This window comes from Bombus terrestris, chromosome 5 (assembly GCF_910591885.1).
Source record: "Bombus terrestris chromosome 5, iyBomTerr1.2, whole genome shotgun sequence".
Classification (NCBI taxonomy): domain Eukaryota; kingdom Metazoa; phylum Arthropoda; class Insecta; order Hymenoptera; family Apidae; genus Bombus; species Bombus terrestris.
In genome coordinates this window covers 7,708,749-7,730,304 of record NC_063273.1, presented here as the reverse complement: position 1 = coordinate 7,730,304, position 21,556 = coordinate 7,708,749, and the positions used below count along the sequence as shown (strand labels likewise).

General features: G+C 34.8%; 1 protein-coding gene and 2 long non-coding RNA genes across 10 annotated transcripts in view; 1 reads left to right on the top strand and 2 right to left on the bottom strand.

The window, feature by feature from the left end:
• Window positions 1-365: 365 nt before the first annotated feature.
• Window positions 366-4,644, bottom strand: LOC100647179. Of its 4 annotated transcripts, XR_007224105.1 has the most exons (7): window positions 4,630-4,644; window positions 4,315-4,482; window positions 4,121-4,223; window positions 3,611-3,672; window positions 2,194-2,552; window positions 1,603-1,766; window positions 366-1,498 (listed from the first exon to the last, which is right to left on the bottom strand). It is a non-coding gene; the product is annotated as an uncharacterized LOC100647179 (long non-coding RNA). The 4 variants fall into 4 exon arrangements; XR_001098709.3 differs by lacking the exon at window positions 4,630-4,644 and having other exon boundaries at window positions 3,626-3,672; window positions 4,315-4,446; XR_007224104.1 differs by lacking the exons at window positions 3,611-3,672; window positions 4,630-4,644 and having other exon boundaries at window positions 2,194-2,545; window positions 4,315-4,446.
• Window positions 3,057-6,418, top strand: LOC105665734. Of its 5 annotated transcripts, none has more exons than XR_007224110.1 (6): window positions 3,057-3,369; window positions 3,691-3,877; window positions 4,141-4,571; window positions 4,715-4,959; window positions 5,306-5,481; window positions 5,663-6,418. It is a non-coding gene; the product is annotated as an uncharacterized LOC105665734 (long non-coding RNA). The 5 variants fall into 5 exon arrangements; XR_007224108.1 differs by lacking the exon at window positions 3,057-3,369 and adding an exon at window positions 4,020-4,052 and having other exon boundaries at window positions 3,789-3,918; XR_007224107.1 differs by lacking the exon at window positions 3,057-3,369 and adding an exon at window positions 4,020-4,052 and having other exon boundaries at window positions 3,793-3,877.
• Window positions 6,419-6,884: 466 nt separating this feature from the next.
• Window positions 6,885-21,556, bottom strand: part of LOC100643607 (carbonic anhydrase 1) — a 28,976-nt gene continuing 14,304 nt past the window's right edge. The window contains exons 3-7 of the mRNA XM_003395453.4: window positions 17,680-17,801; window positions 14,636-14,731; window positions 11,703-11,817; window positions 10,769-10,947; window positions 6,885-10,116 (exon numbers count right to left, since the gene is read on the bottom strand). Of these exons, the coding sequence (XP_003395501.1) occupies window positions 10,048-10,116; window positions 10,769-10,947; window positions 11,703-11,817; window positions 14,636-14,731; window positions 17,680-17,801 (581 nt within the window). The 3' untranslated portion in view covers window positions 6,885-10,047. The remainder of the gene's footprint in view (window positions 10,117-10,768; window positions 10,948-11,702; window positions 11,818-14,635; window positions 14,732-17,679; window positions 17,802-21,556) is intronic.

The following is a 21,556-nucleotide window of genomic DNA, read 5'->3' as shown; positions in this document are numbered from 1 at the left end:
TTTTCTATTTCTTCATCATTGAAAAAAAATCAGATGAAAAGCTTTCATATTACCAATTATCAAAAAGATGAAAGTGCAAATTTTGTTGGAATAAGAATTACAAATATCTGTCAATTTTAATTATACACATAAATTATTATTTTAATTATAATTATACACGTAAAAATATCCACATAATCAATTATTAAGAAGCTGTGCGATTAAATATATTTTTTCAAAACATCTTTTTAATTAATTTCTTATCTTATATTCGTATCTTATATTCTTATATTCTCCTAATATGAAACTTTATTTTCGAGAGTGTTGAGCGCCTTTGAAGGCTCTCTTCTAACAAGCATAACAGGAGAATATGAAATGCAGGCAACTTCATGATAACTTCTTTATTCAATTGTTCCCCTAGTAAGAAAATCGCAAAGAAACAATAATAGGAGAACACGAAAAGCAAGAAGTTGTAGTTTAATTTCTCTGAACAATTATGTTTTCCTGATGAGTAAGATAGACGCGCAGTACTAGAAAAGTAGAAATAAAGTGGTGGTATTAAATGATCTCTTGTATCATCCTATTCTCCTAGTAAGAGAATTCATTTTTCGACGCTTGAAGAACGTCGATGGAAGCTTCCTGGATGACAGAAGAGAATACAACAATCGACTAAAATGCAAAGTTATTAAAGATGTGTAAATATAAATCATTTGTTACATATGACACATATGTGTTAATATGTGTTTAGTAAAATTAAGAAAGAAACAAGTTTCTAAGTTTCATTCGACGTTAACATATTGATTAACTCTCTCTCGAATGATAAAAAGGTATCGAAAATTGATGATTCAGAATTATATAATAATTTAAGGCAATGATTCCAAATCTGCGAACGTTTCATTTTATACTAAAAACCAAATGTGTTTAGAAAATATTTGTTAATAAAGATTAATAAGTATCGCGATAATTTACGATACGATCAATAACAATTTATAAATTAACAAATCTATAAATTATATTATAGGAATAATATAATATAGACATGAATTCTCGTTCTTCTTCAACTGTATATGTATACAACCTTACGAATACCGTCTATGGTCTCATTTAATGTCATGTTTGTTCTGTCCTAAGTCAATGTTTCCAGCTGTCACTGCTCCGATGATACAAAAATGGTATCATCGATTATCGATAATATACCGATGATGGATAGAGATGTTTTTGTTTTATGCTTACATGATGAATTATGACCATCATATGATGTGTCAAAATTATTATTAATAGCATTGATATCGACCAAGAATCAGATAGGCCTTGCATAGATTACAAAAAAAATATTTCATGACACGAGAATTACGTAGTCCCCCATATCATTTTAATGTCACATGCGACATTATCGGTTCAGTACAAGATAAAATAGAGATCGATTTATATACGATACATCTCTCCAATTATCTGAAATACTGCCATCTATTGCTTCTTTCTCTCATTCATTCAGCCATTGAAGAATTTCTTCCAAAACCTGATAACAGTAGAAATAACAAAATATTTTAGAATTCTTAAATAAATACTACTTATAAATATATATATTTGCAATATTAAAAGTATGTAAAAATAATGAATTACCAATGTTATAATCCTCTGATTCTGGCGATCAAACCCTTATTCAGTCACATCCGATTTAATGCATAGGACAAGTTATTTATCTTCGAACGAGAATTAATTGTTTCTCCATAACCTCGAAATTCCTTCACGCGTTGTGCCAAATAAAACTGGGAACTACTGAAGATCTAATAATACAATTAAATGTTAATGTAATAATCATTAAAACACAAGGTGGATTTTAAGATTTCACACAATATATTTTACTTGCGTTGCAAATCTAAACGCGTATGTCTTTGAGATATCTTTGCACATACTCTGACATTATCTATCCAAAAAGCATCTGCATTGTATCAGTGAATGAAATCCTACTGTGTATAATCATTATTTCAATTGACCACAACAGATAACAAAGAAATTTGGTACACTAGCAAAGATTACACTATGCAATTAAAGTATTTTCTCTATAATCATCCACCAATACGTTCCTGATAATTAATCAGCCATCATTTCCATTACTGGGAGCAGCCAAAGGAACAAGAAATTGATGATACCCTTTGGAGCTGGTATTTTTGCGCTAGAAAGGGATCTGAGAAACAAATCGGTCGTTCGTACCCCGATCACGCAACTACGGTGGAGGTTGTCCGCTCTCTCGTAGAATATTAGAATAAATTGGTGGAAGTGATGATTTAATCCCAAAATCGCAGGGTAGAAGAGCAACAGGCTTCAAAAATGAAAAACATCACGTCCCGGGTACCGGTCTAATGAACCGGCAGAGATGTTACAAAGAATGGGCTGAAGAACCGATGGTAGTCCTTCCGAACTTGTACTCCTGTGCTAGGAAGGGTTATGGGAAAATGAACCGATCCTGGGTGTTTAGATCACGCCTCCACGACGGTGGTTGTCCCCTTCGTCGTAAATAGATTGGACTGAAGAGGCATTTCGAATGTTTAGAAGCAAATGAGATCTGTCCACTGCAAAATTATATGTATTTATTGCACTCCTGTATGTATGAGGCGCATAGGAAGCTAAAAATGTAGATATGTCACTTCTATGGAACAAAAAATGGGGTCCGGAATTTTTCTCAAACGTTATGAACTATGAGAAATAACTTCACGAGAATTATGAGATTTATTCGGTTCAATAACAGAAATCAACAAAGGCAACAAAGGTTAAATCTTTTAATACATTTCAAGAGTTTCTTTACATCCGGGTAAAACACGTCACAGTCAGGTTTGAATATGTTCTCGAGATAGCATTTTCCCTTATTGCGTGTCTACAGAGGAAAGCATACCATTCTTTATTGTTAGACAAATTCAAGGTTATGTATATGTATTTGGAACTGTAGCAGCAAACATTCAATTTGCCCGGCAACTTTTTCAAAGCAATCAAATTATGAAACATTTATAGGTATAATAATAATATTTTATATATATTAACTACATATTTTTTGTTATATTCCCGTGATATAGTATGTCGATGACTATACATGAAATATTAATTCATTCCTGAGAGATCACAAAACACGTAATACTTCCGATGGAACAACTGAATATAGAAGCACAAGAAAGTAGCAAAAAAATCGCATTCCACGTCGTTTCACGTGTCCGACCTTTTTCAACTAATTTCATTTCGAGAAACCACGGTGAAGCTACTAGCTCGACTGAAGTGTGCTATCAGTCCATGATTTTGCCCACCATATTCTCTGACTTGCGATCGATGATCCAAATGGGTCGGGAAACGAATGTTTATATATTGTTCGAGGACGCAGATAAGAACGTACACCGATCAGTAAGTTTGCTCACGTGCACTTGAACCGGCTTTCGCGATTTGTATTTTCATTTCACTTTCATAAAATATTTTGTCTTTTGTGATTAGAAGATTTAAGATTCAGCGAGTATTGCGCCCGAATAGAATAATTATCAATATCAGATTATTTGTATCAATTCTTTATATTAAAATGCAGAACGCGATGTGCAAAGTAACCTATTCCAAACTAATGAATAAAGTACAGATAAAAGATTTTACTCACAAAGATAGTAAATACCTGCATGCGATATGTTCGTCAAAAGTTCTACGTAATACAACCGTCGCCTGTGTCGATTTATTAAGATTATTTCCCCGCGGCATGATTGAGCGACCAGAGCGACAAAAATGTTTACGACTCACGATTAGATGCGACCGACGTTGTCATTGATATCGTTGTGGTCCGAGGAACATTATTATGAAGCCGCCATCATCAAATAGGAATCGTCGAATCCCGTGAAAGAAGTGAAGATTGGAAGAAATTTGTAACAAAGTAAAGAATATTACAATTTGTTCTTCATAACAGAAAAAGAAGTAAACTACTCTTTTGTATCTTTCTTTTTTCTATCGAGTGATTGTTCATGAAAATACTGCTTTGTCAAAACTACGAACTAATTATTATTTATTTACCATAGGATAGAGAAACATCATATTCAGAATAAAAAAAAGTATATAGCTAATATATTTCAAATATTATGATTATATGGATATTTATAAAATATAAAACATGACGTACTTTTTTTGTCTGTTAAACAGAGCTGGGCAATGAAAGAAATAGCGATTTGAAATTGATGACAACCTTCCATATCTTGAAATTTTCTCTGTGATCGAGCAATAATCTGCACAAAAGAATTACACAAAATGTTAAAGTAATGTATAAAAGTAATAAATTATATAAAAATAAAACGACAATCTACGTTAAATACGCACAAACGTGACTACCAAACGTCGTTTCGCGACGTCCAACCACATCAGTCAGCGATATTAAACTGGCACCTCACTCCACGGTTTGTCTAGCGAATAATGGTGACGAGGAATGAAAATAGCAGAGGCTGCTCTTCGGTAAGTCGAGCGGTACGAATTCAAGTCGTCAGATTCCTGGAAAAAATATGTTTTTCTTAGCGCCCTTATTATGTTTCAAACAAAGAAACATTACGATAGGCTGAAGGCGTAAAAAGTAAACACGCGTAAGTTAATATTTAGATTACTTTTGAAATTGAGTGAATGAATTTAAGACATAGATACCTGCGCTTATATATCATAATTTTATTTGATTAAATAAATTTGACTGCTATATATACATAAAGCTTAAAGATGACATGTATTTTAGATCGAAATAAAATGATGCTACTGGCCAGAAAATTTTAATAAACAGAGAGAGAGAGAGAGAGGGAAAAGAAGAGGTTATGAAAAGAGAAAAAGAAAACTAAATGAAGTAATTTTCAGAATCAATCAATGATCTGTATAGAAGAAACCACCAAGTATATTAATATAAAGCAAAATCCTTTAATCGCACTCAGAATAACTATCAAATTTTAGATATAAAAGGACCAACTTGTTACTTAAGTGCCTAAAGTAAATTAATACACATTATAAAAATATATTTCCAAATAATAGCTAACTAATGAACCAAATCATTATAATCAGTTCTATTTACGAATAATGTATAAATTTAAATATCACAAAAATAATTATGAAAAAATAATGTGCTCTTTTTAAAATATTTTTTGGAATCTTTAGAATATTTTATTTGAGATATACTAGTATATTATATGCTGTATATATATAGCATAATACATTACAACATATATGGTGTACTATGTATATAACATAGTAGTATTTTATTAATTATTATTGTTATTACGTATTTAATAAAGATTTGTAACTTTTAACATCTAAAATGTATTTTTATTTTAAACAGAAATATTTAGAACTATAGTAGAAAAAATTCAACAGTTGCTGTAATTACATGGTTCAAGATCGTAACGTAACAAAAAATACCTAAATAGCCAGAGGTGGGTGATATTTACACTGAATGTACGGAAGGAAAGTTATGTTCGACAAATTTGATTGATACTTAAAAATCTGTAATACACGGTGAGTCACTATAATTCTTATTGTAAGAGCTAAAGAAGTTTGATAATCTCGGAGGAAAAACAGCACCCTCTTTTTCTGTCTCCTTTAAACATTCCGTTATCTAACTCTCGCTTTATCTTTTCTTCAAATACTGCATTCCTTATATCTGCTTCTACTCTAACGTTGTTTCTGTTTGTTTCAGCCTTTACAATGTATCTTGAGTTGTTCCACTTGAACCATAATATTCATCTGAGATACTTATTGTGTATCACCTCCAGCCTGCATCGCTCTTTCCGATCCCATATCTCTGCTCTATACAGCATGATGCTTTTAATTGGAGGTCAAATAACTTAATCCTTTTGTTGAAGTCGCCTCTGAATTTTCTTTGTTCAATTTCTAGACCTGTCCCATTGAGTGCGACAAAGACAGACTGTACGTGCGTTAATCAAAAGAGGCGATAGTGTCCGACAAGGATGAGCTACACTGGTGGTGATAGAAAAGGAAGACGATAATGTGCAACAAGGATGTATAAGGGCATAAGCGTATTGAAATGCTCCTAGACGTATCGAGACGCACGTAGATACGTGGCGACGCGTAGAAACGCGCGCAAACAGCTGAAGATGCGTGGAAACGTGCCTGTACCTCGTGTGTGCCACTAGTATACTGAATCGATTGCGATGTATACGATACGACAATGATGTACTTCAAATTGTATGGCACAAAAAATTATTGCATGTTATTCTGTACCTCGTCTGTGATTCTGTATAAAGATATGTCTATTATCATTGGCTACGGTCATATATGATTTATATGACCGTGATTGCTAACCAAGGACAGAACGTCTTGAATAGGTCCAACCTATACCTAGTTTTTGGCGTTATAATATAATCGTGAATCCCAGGATCGACCATTGAAACCGGTTTTCAGGTGGACGCTTTCCCCACTGAATTAACGGTAGTAAGTCGTTGTTGCATCTTGTTTTTATTCTTCGTTACAGGAAATACCTTCTGCCAACTTACCATAATTTTTATGTTCTAATCTTTTGTAACGATGAAATGTGACAAGTTATTTCTTTGAATATTATTCGTAAGGGCAATTGACCATAAAAGCAAAGATAAATGAGATATATTATTAGTAGTCTGCAGATATTTACGCAAATTCATATTTTTATGAATATAATTAAAAATGGTCATTTAGATAAAAGATTTCATCAACTAAATATGTATTGCAAAGAGTTCTTATCTTTGGCTATTTTATATATTTTTGTATGTTCAAATTTCCTAGAAATGCATAAAATTACGCATTCAATTATCGAGTACACAAAAGTAAATAAATGAAGTGAATTGTTTGCAATTCATCATAGATTCGTGTACCGGACGTATACAAATGGTTATATAAGAAATATATTAGGTTTCAAACAAACATTTAAACATGTTATCGCTGCGAGATTTCTCGCGACCCTTTATTACCATTTTTCTTACTTTTTCTTTTATCACAGTCGATGCTACGAAATACATATACAATTGCTTCTCACGTGTTCAACAATAAATATAGGAAGGAGAGGAAAAAGAAAACTTAGATACAATCATCGTTACCAGAGAACGAACGACACGACGTTTTCCATTATCACGTTCGAAGTAAACTGTCCATTAACGTAAAATACACGTTTCAGGAAAAAACCAACAGTAAGAGGAGGAGTAAAACTTTCAGCATTTCAACTAGCATATTGAAAGCTGACACTCGCTACTCCGGTACGAAGAAAGCTCTTTACGATCTCTGATCGACGGTCACGCAAATATATTACAATAATCAAAACCGGGGTTGAATAATATGTGAATCGGTAGCTCGTGTAAACTTCTTTTACATCTCCATGCAAATGTTGCATTCATTATTTCCAGTATGATTGCAGTCATTTACAATGGCTACGAAAAGTATTTCCACACCATTGTATATATTAGAGTATTTATATATGAATTAATTAAATTTAAGTATACCAACATCTTTGAATCAATTTACATTATCAAATTCTACTTCTCTAACATTGTGACGATGGAAAAGAATTCCTAAGAATTCGTATAATATTTTTTTCTTTGACTTAAATTTACAATTTTACCAAATTTAAAGAAATTGACATATTTATAATACAATATATTGCTATAATATATTGCATGATCCCATAGATTAAGTTTCATACCTTCATATGACTACGAAAATTTGATATTACGAAAATGAAATGTAGAATCTGATAACAAAAGAGCTTCATTGAAAAATGAAGATATGTGTAAATATTTGTTGTAACTACTGCGCTTCCTTTATGTGTGGTTACCCGATTTTGATTAGATAAAATGAAAGAAAGAAATATGTATGTATATGAACGAGGCGTTGTCGTCACGACAAAAGCATGTTACAAAATAAAATTGCAATATGCAAAAATGATGATTCCATTGTTCTTCGCGTCTGTGATAATTGAGTGAAAAATACTCAATAATCTCAGATACGAAAGTTAATATGTATTAACAACATTATACAATTGTGTTACTTCACGTAGGTGATTAAAAAGGCACATAGGCGTGCATAGTCCGAGACGTATCGAGTGGTTTTCTTTCTGTGCTTCGAAAAGTGACATAGAAGGAAGATTATTATTATCGTGTGGGTAATGTAAAATGGCACCTCTGCCCACGCTCGTCTCTTCGTGTTTGAAAACGTCTCGAAAATATTTTATTTAAATTTAATTATTTTGTTTAATTTTATAGAAGAATAATACCACGTTTTTTCAATCCACGAGTTAATTTCGACAAAATATCGATACGCCTAATTAAACATTAGGGTAACGTTAGCTGCATTTTCACATTGATGGCCGATGACACTCGGCAGCCTCGGACATTTTAACAAACTATACAAACCGCAAACATCTATATTGAATGTCACACCCGTACATACGTGTAAAGATATACGTATATAGTGTATATAATTATTTATACGCGAAACATAATCATCATACAGCATTCCATAATCAATGGTATCTGTCCGATTTACTATCAGATCCTTGGTGGATCGATCAATAGTGGACGGGTCTGTTTTAAAATCTTTGTAAAACGTTTTAAAAATTACGATTTAAAAAATTTCCTATAAACCGCTGAAATTTGAGTGAATCTTCCGTATTAGTGTGAATATATGTACGTATAGGCACGTTTCTCGTTTCTGAATCCGTTAAAACAAGCAGTCGCAAAAATTTTCAACTAAATATCTATAGTCTCTACACTATGATACGGTTCAAGCGAAATCCTCCCGTTTCAACTACGGTTCTTTAATTGCACTTGGAATCGAAGTGAAATGCCCACGCATTGCTTTGTTCTTTCGCGATTATCGTCGAGATCATGAACAAGCGTTAACACGACTATCGTTCTATTGTACCCGATCATTCAAACAAGACACGCATGTATACCACTATTACACGTTCATCGAACGTTCTGTGTCATGGCGCCTTTGAAATGATTTCCAAATTTCACTCTTTACACGATTCTTTGTACATTCCTTTCTTACGACTCCAATGCTGTCCAGCAGTTTCTCTTTTCTCACCATAGATCGCCGCCATGGTTCGTTCAAAGTTAATTAAACTAATTAAAACCCTGTTGTTTAATACAATACTTTATCTTCTTCTCCTTTTAATACCATAAGTAATATTTAACGATTGATTAAAGGAAATCTCATTATCATTAACGATGGACAGCATCTTATTCAATCACTCGTCAATCATTCCGTTTATCCTACTTAATTCAACCTTATATGCTAAAACTCCTCGAAGGACGTATCCAGAATATACAGGGTGTTAAAAAAGTGGCCGATATTTAGAAACTGATTGTAGACATTAAGACACGAACGAAGTTCGTGTACAAAAATGTAGTTTGTGACTTATTTTTCTAATTATACGCCATTCGATTTTACATCAGAAATACGCTAGTATATATAGTTGCTGTAGACCAACAAATCAGCCGATGTACTTTTCTTTCTGTTTCATCGACACTCCATGTTCTCCAGACAAATGAAGGAAATCAAATATCACGGCAGAAATTCTATTATCGTTTGATTTTTTATAACAAATATGAAGTATCAGTGAGATATATATAGAAAGAAATATAGCCTAATTTCTTGCGTAAAATTGAATTGTTTATATATAGAAGAATAAACCTCAAGCAACAACAATTTACAAATGAACCTTCTTCACTGCCTTGATGCCTACAATTACATCGTACAAGTGTGTTTTCTTTAGCAGCTTGTATCTTTTAGTCTTCATCCACCAGTTTGTCCATAAAAAATCTTCTCTTGTCCTTCGTCCTCTCTCCTTCCGACCACCATCCCGGAAATCCTCGACAGACAAAGAAGGCACTTCGTTCTCCCAGCGAGAAAGGTCCACGATACAGAATGAAGGTTGAACGGCGATGCAAGTTTAGCGACCATAGCGCGTCGAGTGGTCGCGGTCGCTCCATGGTCCACCATAATGGTGGACAACGCGGCTGGGTCGCTTCTTTCCCGTCGTTTTTCACCTGGCACCGGGTGATCTCGATGCGGCATCGCCGGTGAACCGGCTCAGAAGCTGCCACACTCGCGCAGCACGCGATTTCCGAGCGGCATCGGCGGACGGAAGTTGTTGATTACCTGAAACAAGCGGCACACAGGCGCCGGAATTAGGAAAACTGGGCCGTAATTCCGCCGATCTGGAATTCATTCTTTCGCGGTCGGACGCTGACGCGACGCCACAGCTAAAAATAAAACGAGAGAAAAAAAATGGAAGGGAAGGGTGTGCGATGTGTCGCCAAGACGATGGATTTGTGGAGCAAGAGAAAGATTGATCGAACCGATGGAGAAGGTGTCCAGTGGGCGTTTTGTTCCGCCTTGGTTGACGTCGACACGAGTTTGTGATCAATTTTTAGAAATATTCTTCGTTCGTTTGTCGGAAGTCAGATTTAGTTAGTTTTGTTTTTTTACACTGTGTAATATCTCATTGAGTACGAAACATTCGATAGAGTTCAATGTCGATGCAAGATTCTAGTGTATTAAATGTAGGTTTTATGAAAAATTGTAATATTCGATTAAAATTCAGCATCTATGGAAAATTCAAGGTAGTAAATATTTATGGCGATTGTAGGACTTCTCCAATTTTGATGTTAGGAAGCTCTAAAATGTTCGAAGGTTTCTACGAGTGATACTCCATTTTCTCCTCAATTTATCCAACGTTGCTTATTTCACAATATGCTTCGTAATGAATTAACAGTATAAAGAATGCAAACGTGAAACTGAATACACTTACCGCTCCATGGTTCTCATGGCACGGGCACTCCTCCCCACGGGAGAATTTACGTAAGTTGCGGAAGATGTTCAACTGATGATGAGACACCTCGATGCACTTCTTGAAAAGAATCCAAGTGACGCTCTCGTTGCAGGGTGGCGTCGTCAACGAACCCAGATACGTCCAGTAGCCATTGTCATCTGGATCAGGAAATGGGAAGCACGAAATAAAATACAAGCTTAATTAAAAAAATGAACGACTTATAAAATGAAAAAAGTCATAAAGTATTTCCAACGATAAGATCTGCCACCGCGATAAATGATGGACGCAGACGATAGAAAGCGCGGTCGTATGATGGATTGGTTCGCGTTTTTTGCGTTTGATATTTTAAACTGAATACTAATTTATTAATATGTAAAATATCGAGCGCGAGAGAAATTACGTAACTTCATTAACGTAATGCTTTTTTTTAAAAATTACGCGATTCATTATTAAAACGATAATGTATATAGTGGACATGACGATCGATCAAGACCGTCATTTAAAATATTCGAGGCGTTGTCTCAGACAATTGTGTATACTCTTACGGAAGACGATAAATGAATTTTTAAAGACACCTTGGAAAGCTTGGTAAGCAAATTTCTATCGATTTTGAAAGGATCTGTCATGCGAAAGCTTCGTGTCTCGTTTGTAATTTCCAATTCCTTTTGTGTGACCAGGTTCGCGTGGCATAAATGATAGCATAAACGATAGCACTGCTTTAAAGAGTTAAGCGATCGTGATTGGAAAGTAGGATGAAAATTTTAAGAGTCCTTTGCAACTAACGAGCGAGAGAAAAAAAAGTTCTTGGACGATTTTTGTTTGACATTGGTTAATGATGAATAATGAAGTTATGGTTGGTGAGTAATGGAGTCAGGTGAATATAAAATTGACGATATTTTGATAGAATACTGACCAGGAAGTAGCTTGCTGGGATCGATTGGATCTGCGATTTCTACGACTTCGTTCTTGTGCGAGACATATGGCAACAAACGAGCGATCTTCTCCATTTCCTTGTGTGTCTTTCCCACCTGCAATTACAACGTTGCACAACACACTCCGTCAGTACGATCATCAACCTTTAATCTCTATTGTATACATAAATATTCATATTCTTAACCGAGTCGTATGATGCATATTTTCAAAAACCGACAAAAGAAAAACCTACATGTGTCACTATTTAATCATATTAGAACGAAAGAACATTTTAATGTACGGTTTTGGAATTTGTAACGAACTGATTCGGAATCTGATTAATATTACCTCACTTTCACACGGAATTTCTATTATGTTAATATTCTCGAAAAATTTTAAAAACGTAAAATCTACGTAATTTCTACTATAAAAAAACGACGAAGGGGTGAAAATTTGTTTGGTTGAAAGATTCAACTTCTTTTTAAATGATATTTTGCATTACGATCCATTCTTATTTCGAGTTAAATTACCGATCATCTTACACGAGTGCATCTTCATCCTAATTCATACGTTGTTCTTTCAATGAAGTCAAAAGACGCCTAAATATTCATAGTGACGCAACGAGGAAAACTGCACACGTTATACGAAACACAGTTAACAGCTATTAGAATAGCCGACTGGTTTTATCAAGAACAAGTTGCACGATCGTCGCCTTCCTGTCTCTCGAATTTAATTAAAGGCAAAATGCCTTTGGAAGATGATGTTGTTGGAAAAATGGTTGAACAAGGAAATGGAATTTGTATAGAGAAAATGCAGACAAGAATATACATTCAGCCAGTATTAATGACCGTGCATTATCTAATGGTCGTCGAATGTTTATCGCTTAGTAATAATATATACGAAAATTACGGCCTGTCAAAGTCTGTTAATACAGACCTAGCAAGCTTAAAGATTAAGAATGCTTTTTTTCGAGCGTAATATGCACTCTGATCGCGATGAAACGAATTACTGCGTACGTATCTATCCCCGATTGCTCTAAAACGATTCACGCTGTACTCAATGCGCAAATGGAGGAACGTTCTTGTACTTGTGAAGCATATTAGAAAAGTTTCTACTGTGAACCTTTTTTAATTTGTAGAATAATTAGATGAAACATTATCTGAGAATTACTGTAAAAGATAATATTAAACTTTGAAGGCCTTGGAGAAATATTTTCAATTTATAGATAAATTTAATGGAATATTTTCTAAGATTACGATAGAAAGATTTTAAGTTTTTGATATGATATTGTCTTGGATATTGATACGAATGAAGTTAGATTTAGCCAAGAAAATATTCTATTCTAAATTTATAAAATGCTACACAGGAAGTTAGTTACACAGGACTACCGGTACGTAATCAGCTGTAATAAATTTGAACAACTTCCGTGCAACATTCGCGGCCGTAAATAATCTGTTTGACCGGCATAAATTCGATGAAAATTTCCAGCAAACAATGACTACTATAAGCAATCTATTGCACAATGTTACTTTTCGAATTGCCTCGCGTTATAACGTTTCGTAAATATTCTAACAACGATTGCGCAATCGCTGCGCGTGGTTTTTATGTGAAAATAATTCCGATTGAATATCCGAATCTATTCGTACACTTCTCGCACGACAAAAACCTATCTCCATTCGCGGATCGTGCAAAGCGGAAGTCGCTAATTTAAAATCATTCGCTGCAATTCCTTTCAATGTTCCTTACCCATCTCGTCTCTCATTTATTTCATTTTAATATTTATCTAAAATTCTCTAACCTTATCAATCCAGACGTGTTATATAAAAAAGATAGTCGAACAATAAACTGCAAAATTTTAATTGCAAGCGGGAAATATAATAAAATTAGCGGATACCGGTAATTGAAAATCGCGTGCATGATTTCCATTCGTCCTTGGTGGCGCGATACCGTACTGATAAAGAGAGAATTTCACTTCGTCTTTGAAATAACGGATAATGATTCGCTCTCGCAAGATTACGTAACGTGTCATCAAACAGATGATGAAGCAGACCGCGTCATTGTTACGGATTCTACTTAGGAGAGCTTACGAGCTTATTTAGAAGCCCAGACGACTATAAATATGGATACGTTTCTATGAATACGGTTCTATGCACCCGTAGAAAAAACAGCATATAAACGGATTACGATCTTAAGGATCTGCTGTCGCAGTTTTGAAATATTGCTGACTTTGAGACAGGTATCACGCTATATTCTGACTCTGTCTTGTTTAATAACCGCAACTCTAATAATAGATTTTAATTGCTCAAATTCTGCCTTTGATAGGGAAATTTTTATTCCTCGTTACCATTTGTTTTACTGGCTTATCGTATTTTTATTTTGTATGCAAGCCTCTATAGAAAATTAAATGTAGGAAAATGATAAAAATCGCATTAAGAAAGATCCCCTCTCTTATAATTATTCTATCGTGTAAGCTAGTACAGCGAGGAAATTGGCTTTGAATAGGCAAAATTTATAATCTCCCCTATCCTTGTAACCATTAATAATCAATTTACGTTACATTAAAAAAATCACTGTTAACTCGTAAATAACGAGAAATTCATAACTTCATAATTATTTTTCCAAGAACATCGTTAACTAATTATAGTTGTATATATTCGAATCTAATATTACCTGTAAATGGCTACTTGTTCATAATCTTATCATTTTCCTGCTCTCAATTTTCATTCACTTAGCAGTCGATAATAATTAAATTAGTAACTTGGCTTTTAAACTTGCATCCTATTCGTGGCGGGGAATAAACGAAGTTAACAGCTTAACGTAGGTGTAAATATAAATTAGATAGATCAACGTAGCAAAGATACTTAGAGATCTAGAAAATATTATCTAAGAAAATAGAATATCTAGAAAATAGTAGAGTGAAGAATGATTACTGACCTTGAGGAACACGCCGAGGACCGCGAGGCCATCGGATGCCTTTGCAGCTTCCGCGAAGGTGTTGTATTTACTGGTGTTCCAATGCACCAGGTGCAACTGTAACATGAAAATAGCAAATAGAATACATCTAACAAAATAAATGATACTGATATTCGTAATAATTTTTAGACAATGATATTTCTGCAGCAAAATTTTATATCGCTGTTGTACACTTATATTTTCTTTTTCTTTTTTACTTAAATTAGGAATTAAATCGATATCCTGTATTTTATATTTTATTCCAAACATTTTCCAGGAATCTTCGTCAACATCGACTGTAATCAAGTGAAAATCAATCGTTTACAAATATGTAATACAACGACAAAAATCACACGTCAGAGATTATTATGCAAATTTATTAAGAGTTGTGAATAAATTCAATATTGCAAAATCAACAAATGATCGATCTCCTGGAAGATTCACATGCATCGTGTTCTAAGAAAAAACCAGTCTTCCGATATATTAACAATTTTCCTCGTGATGTTTGCATCACAATCTTAGTAGACCACGCTGGTCTTAGTCTCGCTGAATATTTATGACTTGAAATCACTACGAAAGAAAGATCACTAATGGAGTCATGCGATCGAGAAGAAAACTACAAAGATAATGCCTTATGAATCATGGAATTCAGGCTGCTTTCGTGGATCGCTGAAACTCGTGATGATTGTGGCAACATGTTTCTCAAATAATTCACAGATCATCATGTGGTTCTTCACGAAATAAGCTAACAGATAATTCACGGCGAAACTAACGCATTTCGTGATCAAACATTACAAAATATGTTTCTGGAAAATTGAACTATTTATTTATATCCTAGTTGACCAATATTAATTTTAATTTTTAATCTTGTCATTTTGGTTTCTTTTGGTATCCTTAATATTGCTAGCAAATTTAGTAACATTTAAAAAACCAAAAAGAAATTAAAATACAAGATTACAAATAAAAATGAAGGAATACAAATTTCGATCTTCTTTTTCTTCAATTTTTCCGTTTAATAAATTAATCGGTATTCTGTATACTCAAAAGGAAGTACATTGTCGTCGGTGCGCTCGAACCGCATCGAACATCGAAGTGAAGACGTGCACGGCAAACAAACGCGAGACCCAAGCAAACATATTTCACACTACCGTTCGAGAATGCAATTGCAACCTCTTAACGTCGAAGCGACCGCCGCGTGTTTTTCTCTAACAATTAATCATGAAAGAACTTCTCCGTTGCGCAATCGATGTCTAGTTCCTTGCTCCGTAACAACCGAAGGCATTTCTCATAAAGTTTAGGCTCACGAAGTTTGAACACATCTTCTTACGTAATTTTCTGTTCGTCATTTCCATACAAATGGCACGGACAATTATCTTAATTCTTCGGTTCCTTTGAAACAGAATAGGAACGTAAACAATGACATGGTACGTAACGTTCTAATAAAAATTTACTCTAAAAGAAAGAGAGGAAAAACTTAATTAATCCTTCGTAGGAAAAATTTCACAGTTAACTGATTCCTCTGAATTCCTAACATCGTTATTGAAATGATTCTGAAGCTGTTGACATAACCAACGATCATCTGACGCAGATAATATACATAAATATTCATATATGATAGCTTAATATAGTAAACGAATACTACAGGGAAACACTATGTCACATTTTCTATTTTTTATTACGTAAAAATGTAATTTTAAAATTCAGTACACTATCGACTATTTCTATATCATCTAACCTGTTGTTTTCAACTTGATTCTGGGATTAAATGTATGCTACTGTTATCCATCTATTTATGAATGTTTAAAATATATCGGTTGTCATCATCGTTGCTTTTATATAAAACTTCGTGGTATCTATTTTTAGAAGCTACTGATACATCATTGGACGTGTGTGATCTTCACCATCAAAATACCATTTTTTAATCATCAACTGATATAAAAATCAGGGAATTAATAAACATGAACCTATCGCGTTTCTTCCATAGCAGTCTCCGTACATTTCAGAACATCTTCAGAATTTCTAAAAATGTAGAACACGAAAAAAAAGAGAAAAGAAATTGGTCTCGAAAATAAATGATTCGGCTTAGGTATTCGAGGGCGAAGAACACACGCAGCATGCATTGTGCTTTTAACTATCATATTAATTAGAAAACTGGTTATTGCTGGAATCTTTCTTCGACTCATGGACGATGAAGTGCACGCGTTCGAACAAGGTCGAATCGCAACCGTAAGAAGTTCGTACGAATCATTGTGACACGAATCATGCTTCTCGACAGTGAATTATTAAAGATTCGCTTCGAAGCCAGACGCGCTGGTTGTTGAGAATGTTTAGAGAGCACGGTTAATCACCAATCCCACGTGCGTCCTTTTAAATTCGTTTGCAGGCGGCCTCTTCGTCTTTTGTCCGTGCACGGAATCGCAAATTACGCCGAACGATCTCGCGTTAAATCCCGTTGGAACGTATTTGTTCCTCTCTCTCTATTTATATCATACATCGTGGGCCTGAATTCTAGAGGAAACGAAAGTTGGCAAGTGGAATATGTAAATAAATTTGTCACAGTCGTATTTGTTGATAAAAATGTGGAAACTTGACCATGGATATTGCACACACAGAGTCCAGGTATATGTAGCTTGTTATTCCTCTAGAATATCATTTTCGTCGTAAATGAAACTATAAGACGCTTCTCTTTTTTCTTTAAATTTCGTAAATACGATTTTAATTTCTCTCTTGTTTAATAAATTCAACATTGAATCGATTTCCACTGTCTGTGCGCGAACAAATAATATAGGATTGATTTGTATATCTAAAAACTTTATAGGTGAGCTGTGGATGAATTACCGTGAAACTGCTTTCAAAATTTTGTGATTCTTATCCCGTTAACTAAATAAAACGAGCTGACCTATAGCTCCAATTCAACAGTTACAATGAATATGTATATGAAACGTATAATTTATGTACCGTATCTAGTTGGAGTTGCTGTTACGGACAATTGTTTACAAAAGTGAAGTAATCGTTTTTGAACTAACCTCTCCGGCGAAAGCCTGTCCATTCACAGTGTGTTCGGATCCTCTCGAGTCGCTACATCCCCAGTGGCAGTGGTACTGTTCCAATTTGTAGACGTCGTCCATCAAAGGTCCGCCGCTCAAAACTGTAGAAGCATCGTTACGATTTTATTTAAAGACACAGTCCCAAAACTGTGGAAGCATCGTCGTAATTTCATTTAAAAAAAACGTAACCATGCTTGGCCATTTAAAAATCGAATCGTCATTCAACGACAGTGTAATCTTATCAGTAGAAAATTGCAAGAAGAAACAGATATATGAACCGATGCTAAGAAAAAAGAAATAAAAAACAAAGATAGCGAACCAGAGATGTAAATCATTCTCCTCTATTTTTCTGACCTTAAGTTTCCTCTTTCAAACGAACGTTGAATATTCGCCGAATTTATCTTTATCGTAAATTTATTACGCGATCCTTCGCCTCCTCCGAGAATACGCGGTAGAATTTTTCGACGAAACCATCGTCAACACGCGAAAGAATTCTAATATTAGTCCGTATTATGGTTTCGCGGTTGTGTAACGCGAAAACAGGCGGCAGAAAAGTTTCCATCGTTTCCACGATGGCACTTGGAACGAACGCGGATCGTTTCAGCGCGTTGAATTACAGGATACGCTTGATTAGCCGAATTACAAGAACGATACTGGGGTCGTAAGGGGATAGAAGCGAACAGAGAAACCCCACACGCGTCATAACCGCAAAGGTTAAAGAAGATTTATGGCGAGCGGGTCAGAGTCGACGAACTCTCGAATCGAATAGCGTAGCTTCAAACTGAATAAACGATCACCTGCTTCGATCCTACAGCGAGAGTCAAAAGAGAGTATACGTGTTGGAAAAATGACGGTCGTACAATATTGATCTTCCTCGACACTTATTTACGTTTCTGTTTTACTATTAATTTGTATTTCTACATACTTTGTTCTAGACCATGGATGTTTATGCATTTACTGGGAAATTTGAAAACGCAAAATTGCACAGAACGCGTATAATACGAAAAGTATTAGAATGCTTTCTACGATCCTAGCTACCTTTTTAGTTACGTTCTTAAAAATATGGATTTCCATACTAATCCGTAGTTTACGTCTTTAGAATTAATTTTCAATTTGTGCAACACGCTCGTAAGAATATTTGAGTAAATGCCGTGCCTCCCGGATGTATACTCGCTTTTGATTCTCACTCTATACCTGTCTGAGATATTTCAATGTTCATTGCCGTGTTCCCTTAGCTTCTATGCAACACCGTATAGAGATTCTATCATCCTATTTGTTCGAGTATAGAAATCCTATAGTAGTAACTAGCGTTGTGTAGTAAAAATGTAATTGCGAAAGTTGCTTGAATGAGAATGTCACAGAAAAGGTATCGCAATGAAGTCATTAGTGGCACAAAGCTGGTGGGTTCGACAAAGTTTACAACAAGATAATGAATGGCCATGGTGAACTACAACGAAATAACGATAGTCGATTTACACAAAACAACAAAGGATAAACGGATTCTTGTATACAAATGTATTATCGTTCTTAACACATTCGAGACTGATAATTTTTAAGTACAAAACAATCTAATTAAGATAACGATAAATATCGCGTATTATGTCACGTATTATTAATTCAAATATATACAAGAAATTTAATATCTTTTTCTTCGCTGATATAATTCACTTGTATGCGCTCGTCTTATCCAGAAAAAAGCATAGCAATTTTATTGATTATTATTAATATTAACATATTAATGGTATTGCCTTATTACGACCCTAATCTTGTCAAAATACGATCAAAAAGCGTATCAAGGAACGATCAGTCCATCAAATTTTGAAATCCATAATGTGATATTAAACTTTCGTACTATTCCCAAATTATTGTATGATCAAACAAGATTCGCATCTTTATTGCTTCTAAATGACAACGAAACGATTACGCAGGACCTAATAGTTCGTCGAATAAAGGGACACGATTATTTTCGAAAGGTAGACACGTGTGTATTTGTCAGATTGTTTGAGACGATTGGTCGTCGTTAATAAAAATGGGCCACGATATATCGATGGTATCGGGTCATCGATTCCCTGAAACTTTGCTCTATTTCCATCGTGTGGACGTTTCGTTCCTGCCACGTATGAGCACGCATAATGCGTCACGGCACGACCGTCCTCGTTTCGAACATACCTCGCAAAGGTAAAAGCCTGCTCGACTGGCACGAAACTGCTGTCGAAGCGTTCGAGGAAAACGCCAATGACCACGATTCACTCTACGCTCGTTCCACGACTCTTCCCTCCGATTATAATTAATAAAAACCAATTATAATTTGTCTTTCTTTGTTATCTTGCGTTTCGTGACGAGCAGTTCGCTCGAATACCAGCGTCGATTAACAATCTTTGATTCGTTCGCTATAAATTGCTTTGATTATTTCCGAATTCCTCAAGCAAGGAGTAATCATCAACTTTTTGTAAAATAATGGATAACAAGTTGATAAAAGTAAGTAAACCACGGTCACTGATACATCATCCTGATGTTCGAATGCCTTGACCCTCTTGTTTTGTGTCGATACATATTAGAGCAAATAGAAATTAATTGGAATTATTTGCTTCTAAAGCGCTGACGTATAGGAAAGTGAAAATTAGCGAGGCCGTTCTAAACGAAGATTTATCTCGAATACAGTTTTTTATCGTTTCAAATGTCAAACTTCCCTATATCTTGGCTTGCACTTTTACTTCTTCAACTAACTTAGCTCAACTCTATTCATACGTGATCAAACGTTTTTATTCAAAGAACAATTACATGTTAAACGATTTTCCGAACACACATATAACGGGACAGGAAAATATTCGAATGCTCTCGGATTACTTTCAAATTTGGCCAACACGATCATGACACTCGTGTCTCATTATACAGCTAATGTACTTTCGAAGAATTTATGCATATGATACACGCAATACGTGCATAAAATATTTCGATAATAAATGTCGAAATACTCTCGTGAGCCAGTGTATAGAACTTCAACCTGTATACCAGCTACTTATCGAATTAATAACAAGTATATAAATTGCGATCTACTCGATCCTGTGCTTAAGGTGTAATATAAGTTTCAACGGCTGATTCCTTTCGCAAAAATTGTTTTTTTTCCGTCTTTATTTTTTCTCTTCGCTCGTGATAATCTCACGAGGATTTCAATACCATAGATAAGACGGCTAATCATAGTAAAGCATAGAATAAAGTTTTACGGCCGCGGGATTTACGATGTTGATGACGAAATGCAAACGCAAGCTTTTCCTCTGACGGGTTCCTGTTAGGCGAACCGGCTCTCACAGCGTCGGAAATGGACGATTAGAGCCACGTTTCGTGGCCCTTGCATGCAACCAATTAGCTTCTAGCCGCGGTTAACGCTGAAATCTACTTCGAACTGCTTCGGATTAAGTCCGTCGCTCTTCATGGACTAATATTTGGGTCATCGTGATGAAAACAGCATCGTATACTTGCTTTGTCAACAGCCGGATCGATTCCAGATTCGAATTAATATCGGCCAAATGGTCCACTGGATTCTCTGATATTTCTATTTATTGTCTGATAAAACGGATCTTTTTTAATGAAATACGAATTGAAATACGATTTCTTGCAGGCTAAGCCTCCAAGAATTTTAATCGAGATAACAATGTTGAGATATTTCCTGGAATTTTAACTAAGAAATGTATTCTCCGCGTTTAAAAGGAATCTTGCTGCTAAGACATCAACGACCGTTCTTTAAAATCTAACGCTTCCTCAATCGTTTGTTTTATCCGAGTGAAAATTACAAAGAAGTCGAACTAACAATTACAAGTGATAATTAACGTGATAATTTCTACTTTCCAGAATTTTT